Genomic DNA, 17,440 nt, shown 5'->3' with positions numbered 1-17,440 from the left:
ACAAAAACTACCATACTCTGGATGAGATTTGGTTGGAATCTTTTTTTTTTTTGGTTCTTACTTCTACCAGGTATTTAACAGGAATTGCTCTTTAAAAGTTTCTCCCGCTGCAGTTGTTCGGATGAACTGCAAATCGATTTTAATGCAGTAAAATGAATATCATGTAGACAATCGAGGGAAGTTTTTGATCAGATCAGATAGGATGGATTACAAAAAATCAATGGCTCGAGCAGAGTGCAATAATGTCACAATTTTATTGCTCCAAATGTTGTTTTCCTTTTTGGAACGAACTCTTTCCTCTTTAGGCAAAATTGTTGTTAGGGAATTTACTGAAAGATTCCATCACGGCCAATATTAACATTAAATTATTCTGTTTACTTTCACTCAAACAACGGTTCTAACACACACACACGCACACACAGCCTCAACGGCATTGTACTTAGGAGGACCGTCGAAAAGTTCTTATCATCCCCACTACCATCTGCTCCTTTTGCTTACGGCACCACGAAGGGCCCATTTTTCACTTCAATATCTGCCATCCGTATGTCATCCATCCACTTACTGTCGTGTTTAGCCATTTTATATTTTTGTCTTGCCTACACCAAACCCACCAACGTGCCTCCCCTCCCAGCCCTCTCTTGTTTTAACCTACGCATCACCATGCCCAAAAGATACTCTTGAAACACCCCATGCGACAGTATAACAACGCCAGGTTAACCAACCAACAACATAACTCCAGCGTGAGGCTTTGTGTGTTTTCTTGCGGCACGCTTTCCAAACCTTCGGCATGCCCAGACCCTGCTGTCATAAAGCAACATTTTCCCTAGCTCGTGGCAAAAGCTGAAACATGGCACGCACGATGACGCGAAGGGCGGCTCAAGTGTTTGCGCCGTAAGGAACCGGCCTGGGTGGATAGGTAAATTCGATTTCACTCGAAAAACTTTTCCCTACTACACGCCAAAAAAAGTAAACACACCAGCTGGCGGGAAGGGGAAGAAGTGACAGCACGGGACAAGTTGGGCGGGCGGGACGTTACATGGTGGGATGAAAAGTTAGTCCCATTTCCAGCATCCTTTTTGCGCAGAAACATCCGTCTAAATCGTGGTTTCTCTAGCTACTGGAAAATATTCTTCGGTGGAAATAATTCTTCGTTAATGTTTCCCCTTGCGTACGATCGTGATATTGGATGCAAATTGGTTTGTTGTGCGTTAATAGTGGTGTCATACGTTAGAAAAACTTATTTACCAACGTACACTTTAAAAAGAGGTCACTAAATGTTTAGAATTTTTCAAGACACCTGGTGGTCGTCCCACCAGCCAGTAAGGAATATAAACTAACGTATGCAATAAAAACATTTTTACCAACAATAAAACTAAAATCGATGAAGTTTGTCGTTTTATTTTAATGCATACGTTAGGTGTCAGCTTCATCCGTTTATTTACGGTAGCTATGAGAAGAACAGTTAAAGATCTTCGATCTATGGCTTGTTCGTACCACCTGCTCCACCAAAGAATAAAAAAGTGGATCATTGTGACCCAATTCGTGATGGAAATTCGTGACAATCGAGGAAACATCTTTGATATTCTTTCACTTTTGTAAAACGGAGATCCATAGAACTGAAGCAAGGTTTCATCCATCATACGGAGTTAATTCGGAAGAAGGAAACGAAGAGAGAGATGAGAGAAACTTCAATGTTTCAAAGTCTCTATGATCTTACAGCCAACCAAACATACGGTAGATGGAATATATAACCGAAAAATATTCGAAAGTGTGTCGAAAAATATTTGTCTCAGATGGATATCCACATGAAAAAGCGTTACTGTAAGTCACAACGTTACTTTGACGGAGAATCAAGCGACAATCCAGAAACAACGGCAAAGAACTCTGGTCAAAGAGATTGTCGAGGTGAATTTGTTGTTCATTATGGACGACCGATCGAGAAGTTGTTTAGCAATTGGAAGAAGAGAACATATTCCAAATCCTTGAGATCGTCCACACGAACAGACGTGGTAGGACTCAAATTGAAATATAATGAGAAGGGCAGCCCAGTAGTGTATAGTGGAGCCGATCTTAACACGATAAGACCAGTCTAGAATCCTATCTGGAACATTCCCCCGTAGCAAGGACTGGAAATCCAGCTATCCAGTAAATAAAGTCAAAGATAGCCAAGAGAACTTCCCTCTTGGAGTTGTGTTGTGAGGTGTGTGTCGAAGAAGATGATGTTGATGTATCTTCCAAAAAGGCCTGGGATAACAGTTTGTCTGACGACAGCACTCGACGGTTTAGCACAATCCTGCCGGTCTACTCCCAAGAGACAAATCACATCAAAAATAATATTCTGTATAAAGCATTAAACAAATAATGTTTCGTACATTGTCAATTCACCAGAGATATTAGCTCGATATACTCAGAGCACTACTTTTTCATGCACTTGAAATGCAAGAGCAACTTTCGCAGAGTTTCAAACACAAATGGTCCGGTAGTTGGTTTGTCGCTTCTTAATTCAATAAAAATACAGAGAGCAACCATTAAACATTACATCAACCTTCGACTGTCAGCGTAATCGGATTAAAACACAGCACACCAGCATCGTTTATGTAAAGAGCATTACGCGAAGCGAAACAAACACAGCCATCAGGCATTTGTTACACATTTACCACATTTTTACTTCATTTTAAACAGCTTCACGCATCCGGCAACGAAAGAGGTCCGTTGAAAGCAACGTAACGACGCTTGAAAATAAACGGCGGAGGTCCCTCCAGGACTTGTGGAGAGCCTATTGTTGAAAAGGATTCGCAACCGGCGCCAATAAATTTCACACACAGAACATGCAACGAGAAAAGCTCCACCTTCATCATCAACATGATTACCGGCGAAAGTGTATCATTTGCTTCATTAAAACGGTACACCGTTCCACGCATTTATCATCGCAAAGCGCGACACGGCTTATAAAATAACTTCTCCCAACGAGCGAACCTTCATTTAGTTGCATTCGTGTACGGGGGAGGGGGGACACACCCGCGTTGTGGGGTCGCAAGCAAGGGGTTGGACGGACGTGTGAGTGAGTTGCGGTTTGACATTTAAGTCGATAAACAATGTAGTGCTCGGTGCGGTATCGACCGCATCAAATGACAACGGCACGATGGCAAAATGTGGAAAAGGGCCTCGGAAAAGTCATTCGACGTTATGGTATCGCGTTTGCGTTTCAATTGTGTCACCCTGTTCCGCATCACCGGCTCATTTTCATGTCGTCGTACCGCCGTGGGTGGCGGGAACAGATATCATCAATGCCACGCACGTACAGCGTTTGGGGCCCATGACTTTTCCGACGGCGCTTGCCGCCACCATTTTCCATGCTTTACGTGTTTCACTCTGTTTCGTAAATCGATCGGGAAGCAATACACCGCAAGGAAAGGAAACACTCCCTCCTTTTCGTGGACATGCGTGGAGGATTACTCCCTTCGGTCGGTCGCTAGTAGTTTTCTGCTGATCTTGAGGCGACTTGAGCGGGCTTGGCACGGTGTAGGGTAATAGGTGTCCCGGTACCATATTTATGTTCATTAGCCTAATGAACGGTGAACCGTGAATGCTTAATGTACCCACCGTATCTTCACGATGAATGGGCCCCGTGATTCGTTCGATGAACCGTGCCCGAAGCAACGCACAGGGAGGACCAACACGTTGCCGGAGGGAGTTGATTTAGATTTACACCTTTGCCGGAAGGAATCGCCATCTGGTTCCGTTTAGAACGTAACTAAAGGATAACTATTCGCCGACGGGAAAAGCCGATAGGTGGCACGTACTGGAAAGGGTAATGAAAACTAATTATTGAGCACGAACTACGAAACACCTGGTTCCACCAAACGACACAACATAGAAATCGAAAATAGACCATCATCGAGGAATCGTTCAGACTGTGCATTCTGTTATCTACGTCATACCAATAGGGGGGAGATTGCAGTTAAGTCTCCGTAGGTGACAAGATCTTTCACTGCAGATTCCGTCCACCAGTGTCGTGTGGTTCTGTCTATGATAACTGTTACAGTGAGTGTGTGTGTGTTTATTATTGCTACATCGCAAAATTACACCCTTTTGCAGTAACTTCTTGCCCGATTGCTTCCCGTATGGACTTACATGGAAGAAGTTTGATGACGAAGACGATGTGCACCCCAACTAAGGACAGTATGTTCATCTTCGCTTAGTAACGATGTAATTATCAAGCGTGATATGGGTGCATCGGATGCTTGCTTGATGACAAGAAATATGCAATAAAGTGTAAACGGTTGAAAATTATACACCTTGGCAAAGACCATAATGTAAATACCTTAACCTAATCTTTAATTAAATAATCTACAGATAGAACTAACAAAATGGAAAGACATCAAAGACGGGCACCATGGAAAAACCTACCTTCGTGTGTTATCTCCTCAAGTATCTGCTAAGTCTCCTAAAGAAAAAATACTTTAAACCCATTAAAAATCCTTGTAGCTTACTCAACAGTTCCTCTCGGACAAACCTGTTAAAACGGTTAAAAATTCAAATTTATACATTTTTCAACTCACGGATAATTCGCCCACCGGTTAATCAGGGCCCGGATAATCGACCATCTATTGTATAATGAAATGCTAGTCGATGTTTAATAAATGCTATTGATCAACATGGTAAAGTACACGGCTTTAGTTCCAATAACGAAGATCTCTGTGACCGCTCTCTCACATGATGAGAATAACGCCAGTAAAGAATTGGGGATTTTCTAGTAAAGACTAGTCAAGTTTTATACTACATGTAAACAAGTGAAAGCTTTAGAAAATGAAGAAATATTCAAGACATACCATTTCCACAAATTCCAAGATTATTTTCATCTATCTTACATGTTTTAATCTGCATGCTATAGCTAAGGATTCATTGAGATTCACACTAGTCAACATCATGTCCTAGTGATACTGACACAAATGAAGGGATTTTCTGCCCTTATTATCGGTGATATTGAACCTAATGAACATATCGATACGTCGAGCGTACAGCAGACCTGCGTTGGCAATTTTATTAACCTCTCCTCCTATCGGACCTTGAGAATTATGTGTCTTATACAACCGATGTCCTAACCAACAGTAACATCGGGAGAGCAGTTTTTCTGAAGACCAAAAGGAATTCGGGAGAAACGTTAGCAGTACACTGGGGAGCATGAACAGCACGGCATCTTTTGCCGTGCTGCATACGATTCCTGGACAGCTCGGCCCATTCAAGGACATCCAATAGACAAAACTAAGAAGCATCGGTTGAATGAAGGAAAATAGGTTTAAAATAAACTTGACCACAAGCAGGACTTGACCGCAAACCAATTATAGCGTTGGATGGACGAGTAATTAAAGTGTCAAGGCGTTTGAAAGCAATACATTTCTGATGGAAATTCTTTGACAATGCTATACTAAACGTATAAGCTAATCAACGTAGACTGCACAAAATAACAAGAAAAGCAACTATCTCATGATAACTTTGTTAAAATGACAAAAAAAAGCTAGCAAGATGAATTTGCAAATTGGTTCGAATAGCTTTAGGAGATTTTCTCTGTGGCCAATAAGGTTTGCCTAAACGTATACAAATCCTTGTGATGGCGTTAGTAATAGCTAGTATGTGGTGGTTTCTCATGATCATCATTACGGCACAGCGTCACATTTGGTTGAACAAGATACAATGCACCAAATTATGCCATCAAATCCTCTTTCACACATCGCACGTCCAACTCTTCTAATGAAGAGCCTAAAATGAATTAATGCATACCTTTTTGCATTTTTAGAGCAGCACCGCAAGCAGTGCGCACAAGGATACGCTAACCGAGAAAAGTGTGTACCTACTGCCGAACTCAATTTTACTCCACCACGGAGACGAGCACGGGTTCAATCAGCAGTCCACAGATTGAACACATGTGCGCCAAACATCGGCTGTACACCCGTTGGTGTATGTATGCAGAAGAAACACCATCACCGACAGGACTTTATTCAATTTCTCAAACCGGCCGCTGCTGTCGAACCAGTGAAGATGACACATCCAATCCAATGCGACACGAGGCGCCCCATCACACACTGAAGGTGATATGGTACTACCCGTGGCGGATGCCGCTGACGTTGAGAGTCGTGCCTGGGCGCCCTTCCCTATCTTTCGTACCAACGCTCTGCAACGCTGTTGTCGTTGGCCATGAATTATTTAACAGCTTTTTACCATCAAACCAGAGGAAACTTTGCTCGAAAAAAAAAGACCGACAGAACAAAAACTCTCATCCTTCGGAAAATATAACAGCCTGAGTGTTGTTGCCGTGGTTGGTGTGGTGCCGTGCGTGAATCCATTTTTCCGTACCTATTTATCAAGTGAACACGCTTAACAGCAACGAGCACAACAAAAAAGACCTGATCGAAACGAATATGATGCGAATAAATTTTGCGCACATCGGTACATCAACCATGATTGTCGCAACACACGGAGTACGGAGTTATTGTGCCGACGTTTGCTGTACGTTTTCGCCAAAAAGATGCTAATGGAAATGGGAAAAAAAAGAAGTATTCGGGCGAAAATATGCTTTCAACCAGATGATGAACATTAACGGACGAGTTTCAGTTACGGCTTGTGGTACATTTGGGTCTGCCAGGCATGGAGAGCAAACGAAGGATTGAAGGAGCTGTACGAAAACCACTCCTGAAGCCATCGTAGTCTGACACTTATTTTCAATCGTGTAAGCATTGAAGTAATCCTTCAACTTCACAGAAACATGCGATTACAAGCAATCGCACACAATTATTCGAAATCCGAATGCAATCAAAAGCTAACCTATCTCCGTAAGCCCCGGCACACTAACAGGCCAAAGCCCCGTTTGATTCGGTTCGCAGTAAGTACAACCGCAACATTAAAGCAACATCCCACTTCCCCCGTATGGGGCGCCTAGCGTCTCCAAAACCATCCACCCACCGACGTGGGACCATAAATCGGATAACGAACGAAATTACGCGCAACCTTCTGCTGTGTGTGAAACCTGACACAGACGAAAGCATAAAAAGGTACGGCACACCCGGGTCACGAACGCACATGGCTACTTTAGAACAGAGAAAAAAAGATATCGACTCGATCGGAAAATTCTTTTCCAAAACTCAATCCAGTCCAAAAAACAAACCGGGGCCACCACACCGGAGTGGCATTTTCTTCCGAAATGAAACGAAGGAAACACATATCTCACCGACCGGTGCGTGGAGAATGTGCGATCCTTAAGTGAGGATTTACGTGTTTGTCCTATGTTTGTGTGTGTATGGAAGGTAGAAATGTAGCGGCTGTGTGTAGAACGAAAGGACACACGAAAAGGTACGGAATGTTTGCTGCAGCAGCTGCTTCAATAGTTTGCCTCGGTGGATTGTGAATCAATAAAATCCGAATTTCTCCATCTTGGCATCGTTCGACGTTCGACATTTGCCTATGTGGTCAGGTTTTAAAGGGATTATTTACATGGAAATAGAAAGCGCCGGCCGGGAAGGAAACGATCCTCCATAATGTAATCTGCCTTTCGTGGTTCAAACTAGCAAACTGGCCGTGTTTAGAAGTGAAACCTTTAAAAATCTTTGTAAGCAGACCTTTTTTTTGGTGAAACTTTCAATATCAAAACAAAAATTAAAACATATCTCTTGCAATATAACACTTGCAATGTTCTTGGAACACTATTATTTTCATTGGTGTTAAACATTACGATCTTTGATTTTAACTCTCGTGAGAACGACTAAATAGTGGAGCGCCCATTATCCGCACACATCGGGACTCCACGGTTATAGTAGGCGGATCTCATTTGTATGATAAAAATGAGCGTGTATTGTATCATGGGCAGGGATTTTTAAGCGTATAATTAGTTTTTCCTGTGTGTTTTATTTTTTCCCAAAAATTTTAGTTGTTGAACTCTTTTTACCTTTTAAAATTTTGTCTTTCATTGCTTCTATCAACGATGTTGCATCGAATATGTCAAATTTCCGACATAGCACGGATAATAAGACACCCGGTTACATGGACCCGGATAATCGGTTTTACACTGTAATCTTAAGAGGAAATGAAAATCGTCGCAGAAAGAATCGAAAAATGTTTTTCACCAAACGTTTTTTTTTTCTGGTAACGAATCACCGCTGGCACAAAGTTCTTGGTGGGAATAGCTGGGGGTTGTTTATTGTGATTCACCTTGTTGGTGTCATTTCAAGGTACGACTTCAAGGCACACTTCCTTGCGTTATTAAAATATTAAAAATAATAATATAAATTTTAAGAAGGAAATTGCATAACGCGGGAAAAATATCTACAAAAATTTCAATAATAGTTTAGTTTTAATATTATTAGTCAGATTATGGATTTAAAAAAAACATCATATCATTTTGAAAAATTGAAAAAAAAGGAAATATGACCTTAAATTATAAAAAAAAGATTGTTATTACGCTCTGCAACCCTAGAAAAAAATTATATTTGATAGAGTCTTTACGCACTTCCCTTTGCAGTTTACTGTCTGTCATCAACAATTGAATCCCTAAACGCTTCCGTGGCGTCATTTGATCGTTTTGTTGTTTTCAAATAAACAAATATTTATTACTATGTATATAATATATCTTTCCCAACATCACACTCGTCTGGAACGGTTTTCCCCCTCTCCGTGCTCCCGGTTACACACATATAAACACATGCTCAAACGAGTCTGCACGTTTGTAACGCATTTATGTATTTTTTTTTTGTTTCATATTTTAATTTTCTCATCAAAATTACTACCTTTTCTGGCGGTGTATGGGTGTGTGTGGTTCTTTTTTTTGCACATATCCAACGCATCTATTCCACAATAAGGAAAAGCGACATAAAAAATAGCTCGTAATCCCATTCCAAACCAGTGTTTGTGTTACACATCCTTACTTAACGAGTGGGCGCACTTTTCTTATCACTCTATCCCACTACGAAGATGGGATTTTCATTCTAATGCAAGCCCCACTATCATTTCGTCGCTTTAGCGCAAAATTTAAAGGAATTATACCCTTTCGTTTTTATTCGACGTCTCGTTTGTTCACTCTGCTATTGTTGCCTTCCATCTTTGTTCCAAATATACTAGAGCACAGGGATGCTGAGTGTTACACCGGATAATAGTCTATGTTATGTTGGGTATAGATTTTTGCATTAAATTAGACGCGATATCTGCCCCCCTCACCCTCGTTCTTTACTGTTTCGTTTCCGTCGGTTACTTATTGGCAATGGAGAGTTGATAAATCTCACCTCGTGCGCCTACAGCGCGGAGGATGGGATGCCCTTGCCAACCCGACGCACACACGCTGATACACTGACTGATGGTACATGGAATTCAAATCATGAGAAAACACACGCCATTTCCAAGCACACAAACACCCACGATGTGATCGGTGTATCGGTGCCTGCCCTGTCTGTGCCGGTGTACGAATACGGATTTCTTTAGATTGGAAAGATCGGAAAAAGTGAAACGGAAAACCCGAGAAGAAATGGTTGGCAATACGTTACTTGAATTATTTAGAGGTTTGAAGCCAACATATACACACGCACACTCATTGCAAACACACACACACACATTGCGTACAGGTGTTTTAAGGAGACGAGGGTAGCGACCTATATTGATCATACGCACTACCATCCCCCCCCTCTGCCGAAACCTACAAGGCTCCTAACAAACAACGTGAAAAAGCGTTCCGGTTTTATTTATCCTCCTCATCGATACTAATCCTGGTTGATACGAAATCGCAATGTATACTCCGGCAACAACAAGTACCAAGTTCTGTACTACTGCATTATAATGCCACAAAAGGATTTCGTCCTCTTTTTGCATCTTTGCAAAACTTAACTCCTCAACCTCCACACACACACACTCACGTACTATTCGTATTTGTTATACAAAAAATTTGATTATCTACACTACACCTTTGGTTACTCGCGCTACTTGCATAACGATTTAAGCATCTTTTCGCTGCCCTTTGCAAACAACTACGCTGGCCGGAATAATGCTTACACGAACACTGCTTCCCCCATGCACGCACACGCTGTGCGCTGTTTTGATTTATGTTTCCCATTATTCTCTCTTCCACCTTTTGTTTCGTTGTATCGCATATATTTGTCCGTGTTTTTTTTTTTTGTTCTTTACTACCGACGGCCGAATACTTCGTTACGCTGTGTTGTGTATTTTACGTATCAGCCTCAAAGTCGATCACTTTGGATCTTAGTCTTAAAGCGCAATGGTAACACCGGTTTGGAGTTGTAGCATTCGTTTCACGGTTCACTGTACACCTCCTGCTAGGCAACGATTTATTCTACTACAACTCTATTACTCTTCCCTTCCGAACAGCACACAACAAACAACGACAGTACTCCTTATGATAGGCACCGAATGGGTGCAGATGACCTCACTTGGAAAATTCGCATCTCGGATAGGTGGATCTAGTTACTAGTCGTGGAGATACTTGCAGGGAATTGCCCAGCAAACAACAGAGTACAGAATCACCGAACGTGATTTCACATTCGTTTAGGACTCATTGGACGACATTCTTGGACATTCTAACTAGAGTTCCCGCGGTACCGCACGCATCGCTGTCGCATCTTAAGGTGACTGATCCGTGTAGCCAGTGGTGGTCACCAGCGGAATCAACCCGGAAGAACGTGCCCCACCACAGCTGGAGTTCGTGGTGGCTGAGCACGCGGGATAAACGTGTCGGCAGGGCTGAGGAGAGGTTGGATTCGATAGGCCGGACTCGTGGATCGGCGATAGTGTTGGGCTGCGGTTGCGAATAACATTCTTACGGCGACTTCGCCTGTAGTTCATCGGCGGATGGACCGGACCACGGACGGATGATCCCGACGTAGGGGACGGCGTCGTGATGTCTCCAATCAACTCCGGCAACTGTTCCACACAACCTGTACCGCCACCTTTTAGGCGACGCCGTGCCGGCGGTGGTAGAACCGGCATCGTGATGGCTGACGGTGACTCTGCCGCACCGCGAATCGTCGACGTGGGCAACAGCGAACGTAGCTGCACGGACGGAGATCCCGGTCCCCCGGTCGACGACCCGGACGGGGAGGCAGAGGCGGATGAAGAGGACGCGGCGGCCGCCGCCGCTGCTGCTGCTGCCAGTGCCGACGCACCAAACCCGGGCACCGTCAGTAGGGCACTCGCGAACTCGCTGGACGTAAGGGGGCGCACCTGATTCTGGCGGATCAGCGTGTGCTGCTGGAGGGTGGTGCTACTACTACTACCTCCGGAACTACCGCCACCAACAGTCACCGATGCGCTGGTCCCGCTGGTGCCGGCAAGATTCGTCCGACACCGTGGTCTACGGTACCGATCGATCATACGCATCATGTGCCGCAAACGGACCACCGGCCAGGGACGGACGAGTCGTGCCCGGGGTCGTTTCGGCACTGGGGAAACGCTGGCCTGCGAAGCCGTACTTGCATCTCGTTCGTAATCCAGCTCGTTCCCGTTGGCATCGGAGTTTAGAATTTCCATCGCAGAAGAGGCGGATGTGGGCATCGTGGTGTCTTGCTCGATGGCGGTCTCGTCCTCCTTGGCAGCACGCACGGCGGCCATCGCACGGGAGCTACTAACACTAACGCTACTACAGTTATTGTTGGCACAGTTTTCATTACAGGTCAGTTCTGGTGCGCCGTGTGAGTGACGCTCAATCGATGTCGCTGGTTGCTGCTCGCCGACGTTCCTGATCGTCGGCAGATTGGGCTGCGCACCCGTATCGAACTGTGCAGCCATTACCGTGCGGCTACCGGAAACGGATACCGTACCGGAGATGGTTCGCATATCAACCGGCACGTCCGGACTATCCGGTACACTCGAGCAACAGTTCCATTTCCTTTTCCATCGATGATGCGACTTCACCGCGGCGAGTGATTCGCTCGCACAGCACAACCGACGCCCACCTTGCTGCTCCACCAGCGTCGGCTTATCGGCACCGCGCCGGAAGGGATGCAAATCGTACGCGTGCAGGTGATGCCGGCGGGTGGATGGCGTCCCATCGTTCGGCGGTTGCGCGACGGGTTTCTGCATCTGAAAGCTGCAGCAGGAGCACCGTTCCGTGTACTGGATGTATGCCTCCTCGGACGTCGTGGTGGTCGTTGTCAAGGTGGTCATGGTGGTTGCGAGCAGCGTGGCTGCCGTTGCCGCGGCAAGAAAATCATTCCCGTGATGGTGGTGGGGCCGGTGGTGATTGTTGTTGTTCGTGGTCATCGTCGAGGAGGTATGTGCCGCTGCCATCTGACGACTGTACTGCGAACAGCAGTGAAATGTCCGAGTGCCCTGGCAATTGCCGGAGGTCTTGCCCACGGCAAGGTCTTCATGCGGATCATCCTCCAGCATCGAGCAGAGATAGAAGGCAGCCTTCTGCTGATGATGATGCTGCTGCTGCTGAAGATGTTGCCCCTGGGGGTCGTCATTGCTACCGTTGGCGGACGTCGTTACGGTGCTAGACGAGCTAGAAGCAACGTTAGCAGTTGCAGTCACGGTACGCAACCCGGCCGCTGTGATGTTGTTCCGGCATTCGGTGCTACTGCTATCGCAGCAGTGTAGGGTGCGTGGCCTCACGCGATTAAGATCGTTCAGTTGGCCGGGCAGAATGACGGCGGCCGCATTTGGCATCGTTGGACCACCTCTCCGTCCCATGAAAGACACCCCCGTCGGTGGACCGTTGATGGTGGCGGTAGTCTTCTGATTGATCGAGGAGCAAATGTACACCTCGGGGAATTTGCGTGACCCTGCATGGGTGCAGTTCGAAAACAGGGTAAACTTCGACGGTGCACTTTCAAGCTCTCCGCCAACTCGCGGTGGTCCATTGGCAAGGTGCGTTCCGTGCTCTCTACCACCCGCTCCGTTCTGTTGCGCTGCAGCAGCTTGGCGATTGTTGCGGATATACTCGTACGTAGTGAGTCCCAGAAACGAGATGTACACATGAAAGAAGCATAGATGTAGCAGTAGTCCGGCAGCAATGGCGGCCAGTATCCCAAGGGAGGCCACAAACACCAGAAACACCGTGTGATGAAGGGCAATTCCTTCGGCAGCAGCAGTAGCTACACTGGTTGTCGTGTTTGGTTGAGTCGTCGCGTTCGAAGAATTACCCATCGTACTGATGACGGTACTGTTCCCGTCTCCACCACCGAAAATACCCCCCACCGTCCCATTTAGCAAGATGTCCTGAGCGGACGTGGTCAAGTTTTCGAACAGCAACCCACCAGCGGTGCTCGTTTCGTCCGTAAACGTGGTGCCCACCGAGCTGCTCGAAGCTGTAGTCAGCTCGAGCTCGACACCCTCATCCGGCGCCGTTCGGTCGCCGACGTCCAGCAACCCAAACCAGGCAAGATTAAGCCAACCCACCGGCTGCACATGGTACAGCACGATCTCGACGATGGCTGCGGCCAGGATGACCAGCGCCGCTATGACCGCACTCACCACACACATCAGAAAGGCGACATAGTTCCGTCCACCGACGCAATGGTTCAACCATTTGCAGTGATGGTCGAAGATACCGACGCACTTGTTGCACACGCTGCAATGCTTCGTCCGGACGCTGGTCGTGCGGATGTTGCAAAGATGGCACCGTCCGTTCTCGATCACGTGCGAATGCCGGGTACGGTCGAACTCCGGTACCACGGTTTTGCTGGCCGGCGCCAACCGGCGCAACTCCGGATCAGCCGGATCAAGCAACAGTGCGGTAAGATGGGAGACCAGATGAAACCCGTACAGTGCGGCAAGGGCAACGTACAGCGGCGGTTGTAGCGAGGACTCTAGGGCCGGTATTAGCACACCGAACGTGGAGTAACCGAACAGTGCCAAAGCAAACCAACCGACCAGCTGCAGCGGATGGAGCGGCAACTGCAGACCGTGCACACGTCGATCCTTCCTGTACTCCGATGCACCGAGATTGTCCTGCGAGGAGCAGAACCGATTGCGCGTTAACTTACGCGCCCGTTTGGTGCACTGTTCGCGGCACCGCCGAAGCAGTGAAGTCGTCGCGGCGGTGTAGGAGTACGCTTTGCTGGTGCCGGTCTCCGGTCCGGTTGCTGCCGCGATACGGTTGCTTCTGCGGATGTTGCTTTTGTGGGGCGTCGCACGCTCGACGACAGACGCTGTGAGCATGATACTCGGTCCAGGAACGGCGAGGGGTAGCAGCGTCGTTAGGGATACAACCGGACAAGGGCATCCTATCGCGCGCGTCACCGGCCAAAGGTTTCATAAGATCCGTTACGTCGTTCGACGCCGTGGAACGCTGACGCTTGATACACCACCTGCAGCACGGACTGCACTCGCACACTGTACGCGGCCACACGAAGGTTTACGTTGTGGTACAGTTCTCAATCGCAGAAACTCATCACCAACGGTACTGGGTAGTGGCGTACACTGCATCCATCTACCACCACGTTCCGGTTTAGTTTGGTGACACCGTCAAAGTACGTGCCAGACCTTAGCAGGCGGTAAACGATGCGTTACTATGGGCAACAAACAAGACGTTCACAATCACACCATCGACTGCTTCGTGAGCCACTGTCAAGGCCTTACTACATCCACTCCCGACGGCCAATGTTCCGAAACCGAACATTCGCTGCTCGTCAGGGTGCCGAACGTTACACAACCACTGCTCGTTATCTATCACACAGACAAAAAGGCGCACACACAGGCGAAAGTTTCTCGCCTCCTTTTTATAAGCCACCCCTCTAACACACACACACGCACACAGATACCCTCGGAGGGGGGGGGGGAAGATACACCAGAAATTACATAAGCGGCATCGTGATCCACAATCCGACACGTTTCAAACCGTACACACACACACCGGGGCGGCGTTCCTGTTGCTCCTGGGTGTTGTTGGTGGGGGGGAGTGCAGCGATAGCCCGAACACGGCGAGACGATGACCAGATACAGACAGGAGATGAAGTGAAGGAATAGACAGAAAAGGACACAGTTTCGCAGGATGGTGGGAAGATAGAAACAGCGCACGGCATCAACGGTTGATGACGATGTGCCACAGTTGTGTTCCCATTTTCGGTCACGCGGTTTCACATTGTTGGCGGTGTAGCCTTCACCACGGTCCAACACATCGCAGCAGTCCCACACATCCCACCTCCCCATGTACCGTGAACGTGAAGCATCAATTTGTGTGTTGTTTCACTGCGGGATTGTTTTTTTGTTTTGTTCGTCCGCCACCCTGAAGGTTTCGCGTGCGCCTTCCAGTGCTCCGGGGGTGGTGGATTGCAAAAATCGAAGGACTACTTTTTTCGATCCAAAAACCGTCCCCGTTGGGCTGCTATCGTTGCCCCAATGGTGAAAGGACCAAACGTGCTGGCCCGTGTCCTCGCTGGTGGGCTTTGGGCGGAATTGTGCATTCGATCCGCTGCTGTGTGCGGTCTCGTGAAGCACACTACAAGAAAGCGTTCCCCCAGATACCACCGACCGAGTGGTGTTTTATGCTATCGTATCACTTTTCCCGACCCGTGCCGGGGTGTTGGGTGGAGCAAGAAATGGGCACAATATTCCACGTCCTCGCGTCACCACTACATAGCGACCGGTTCACAACACTGCCATCACTACGTGTACGCGGGCGGATAATGCGGGTTGATTACGTACGCACGCGGTGTACCGAAGGATATTTCCGTTTTGTCGTGTCATTCAGAACGCCATAGTAACCGCACACCACTTTTACACGCACCGGCCACCTACACAGCCCAACGTTACACACTCACGTACTCGGGCGCGGGTTTGTTGCTGTACAGTCTAATTTTAAGGAACTTGGTGGCCTGCCTTATGCCGCATTGCTAAAAATACTTCCACCCAAAAACCAACGGTAACAACGATTGCTTGGATCCACTTGGCTACTAAACAAACCGCCTACTAACGGCTCTCAAGCGAACGCCCGTCTGGGTACGTTCAGAGTCACCACTGGCGCACTGGGCGAGACGGCGGGCGTATAATGCGGGTGTGTCTGCAACTGTTGGTGTGAGCATGTGTGTGGTAGGTGTGTCTGTGCGAGGGCACGCGAACCGGATGCGATTTTGTTTCTGTCCTCACCGAACGCAGCACAACCAGGACTGACTGACCCCGGACAACCGACTCCCTGTATGGCTCAACTACTACTACTACTATTGGCAGACGAATGCCGAGTGCGAAACGCCGATCGCAAGGATACACCCGAACAGGACACAGATACAACCGAAAAAAGGCTAGCACGCGCGCCTCCATCGCCGTGACACGAAGTTTTATCAATACCGAAAGGGGAAGCGTACCGTTTAGAATCGTAGATTCAGCGATCGAGTGCGCCACACAGAAAGCCGGCTAGTGGAATTAAATGTTATTACACTTTACATAAAATTCGATTCAACTTCAAAGAAAGAAAATTTAATATTGTTCAAACAAAATCATTTAACGTAGCTTAAACAAATGAAAGGACTTTTTTGAATTCTCTTTCGCGGCAGAAGAACGGAACGTGCCTGAAGACGGCTTGAAATGCTTTGCCGACCCACAGCGCATGTGCGTTTCCTTGTTGTCGAACGTAAACAAACCATATTGCTTGTTTGCAATCGGGGGGGATTTTTTTGTTACCCTTCCCAACGGCGTCAGAGCAACCGTTTGTGTATGGGGGAGTTGGAATTTTACGTAAATCCCAAACAACGACGAAAGCGTTAGCGCCAACTCACACCCCAAAAGGAGGTCCCCAACCAGCCCGCTACACACGCTCGTAACGGTCCCAGTGCACAAATAGTTGTGCAGTTACCATAAGGTAGGAACTGATTAGTGCCGGTCGTCAGGATTTTAGCGATATTTTTGCTATTCTTCGCCTCAGGTAGTACACCTCATTCTTGTACCTACCACGTTAGGTAGATGACTGGGGCATTGCGCGTAGCATAACTGTAGGCGCAAGTAAAGGGTGGCACCGTTTTTCGAAGGTTCTTCCCATAGCCTGACGTCACCACACGCTCGTATGAATATCGCAGTCACGTACTTTTGTGAGTTTCTTTTCCTTCCTTAATCGATTGATGGTATGCCATCTTGGTAAGCCCCACTAGCCCCTCGTTAGAACTATTATTCATTGAGCAAAAGGGACAAAAATAAACGATGAGGAAGCTAAAAATAAAAGGGATAATGGAAATACAGAAATGTATGCCTAGAATTAGCTGCCGGTCGTATAGGTCGAGTGTGGCATGACTGTACGGAAAAGCTTCAACGGAAACAGCGACATTGTAGGAACGTGTAGGAGTTAGGTACATTTATGCTCCAAACACCCATTCAACTGCAAAGTTCGCTTAAACTCTCGAATTAATACGAGGAAAGGGCATTTATTGTATTTTACCCAAGTATATTTAAAGCTCTTTAATCCAATTAAATGACGAGGACATTGAATTGACATTGACCCCCCCCCCCCCCCCCCTAA

At 47.0% G+C, this 17,440-nt stretch overlaps 1 protein-coding gene across 1 annotated transcript; it reads right to left on the bottom strand.

Moving 5' to 3' along the window:
* Window positions 1-10,614: 10,614 nt before the first annotated feature.
* LOC128714605 (uncharacterized) lies at window positions 10,615-14,154 on the bottom strand. Its single transcript, XM_053809478.1, has one exon. The coding sequence runs from the start codon at window positions 14,152-14,154 to the stop codon at window positions 10,615-10,617; it is 3,540 nt and encodes a 1,179-aa protein (XP_053665453.1).
* Window positions 14,155-17,440: the final 3,286 nt, after the last annotated feature.

This window comes from Anopheles marshallii, chromosome 3, assembly GCF_943734725.1.
Source record: "Anopheles marshallii chromosome 3, idAnoMarsDA_429_01, whole genome shotgun sequence".
NCBI lineage: Eukaryota > Metazoa > Arthropoda > Insecta > Diptera > Culicidae > Anopheles > Anopheles marshallii.
Note: the sequence above shows the minus strand (reverse complement) of the source record. Positions and strands in the feature narration are given on the sequence as shown.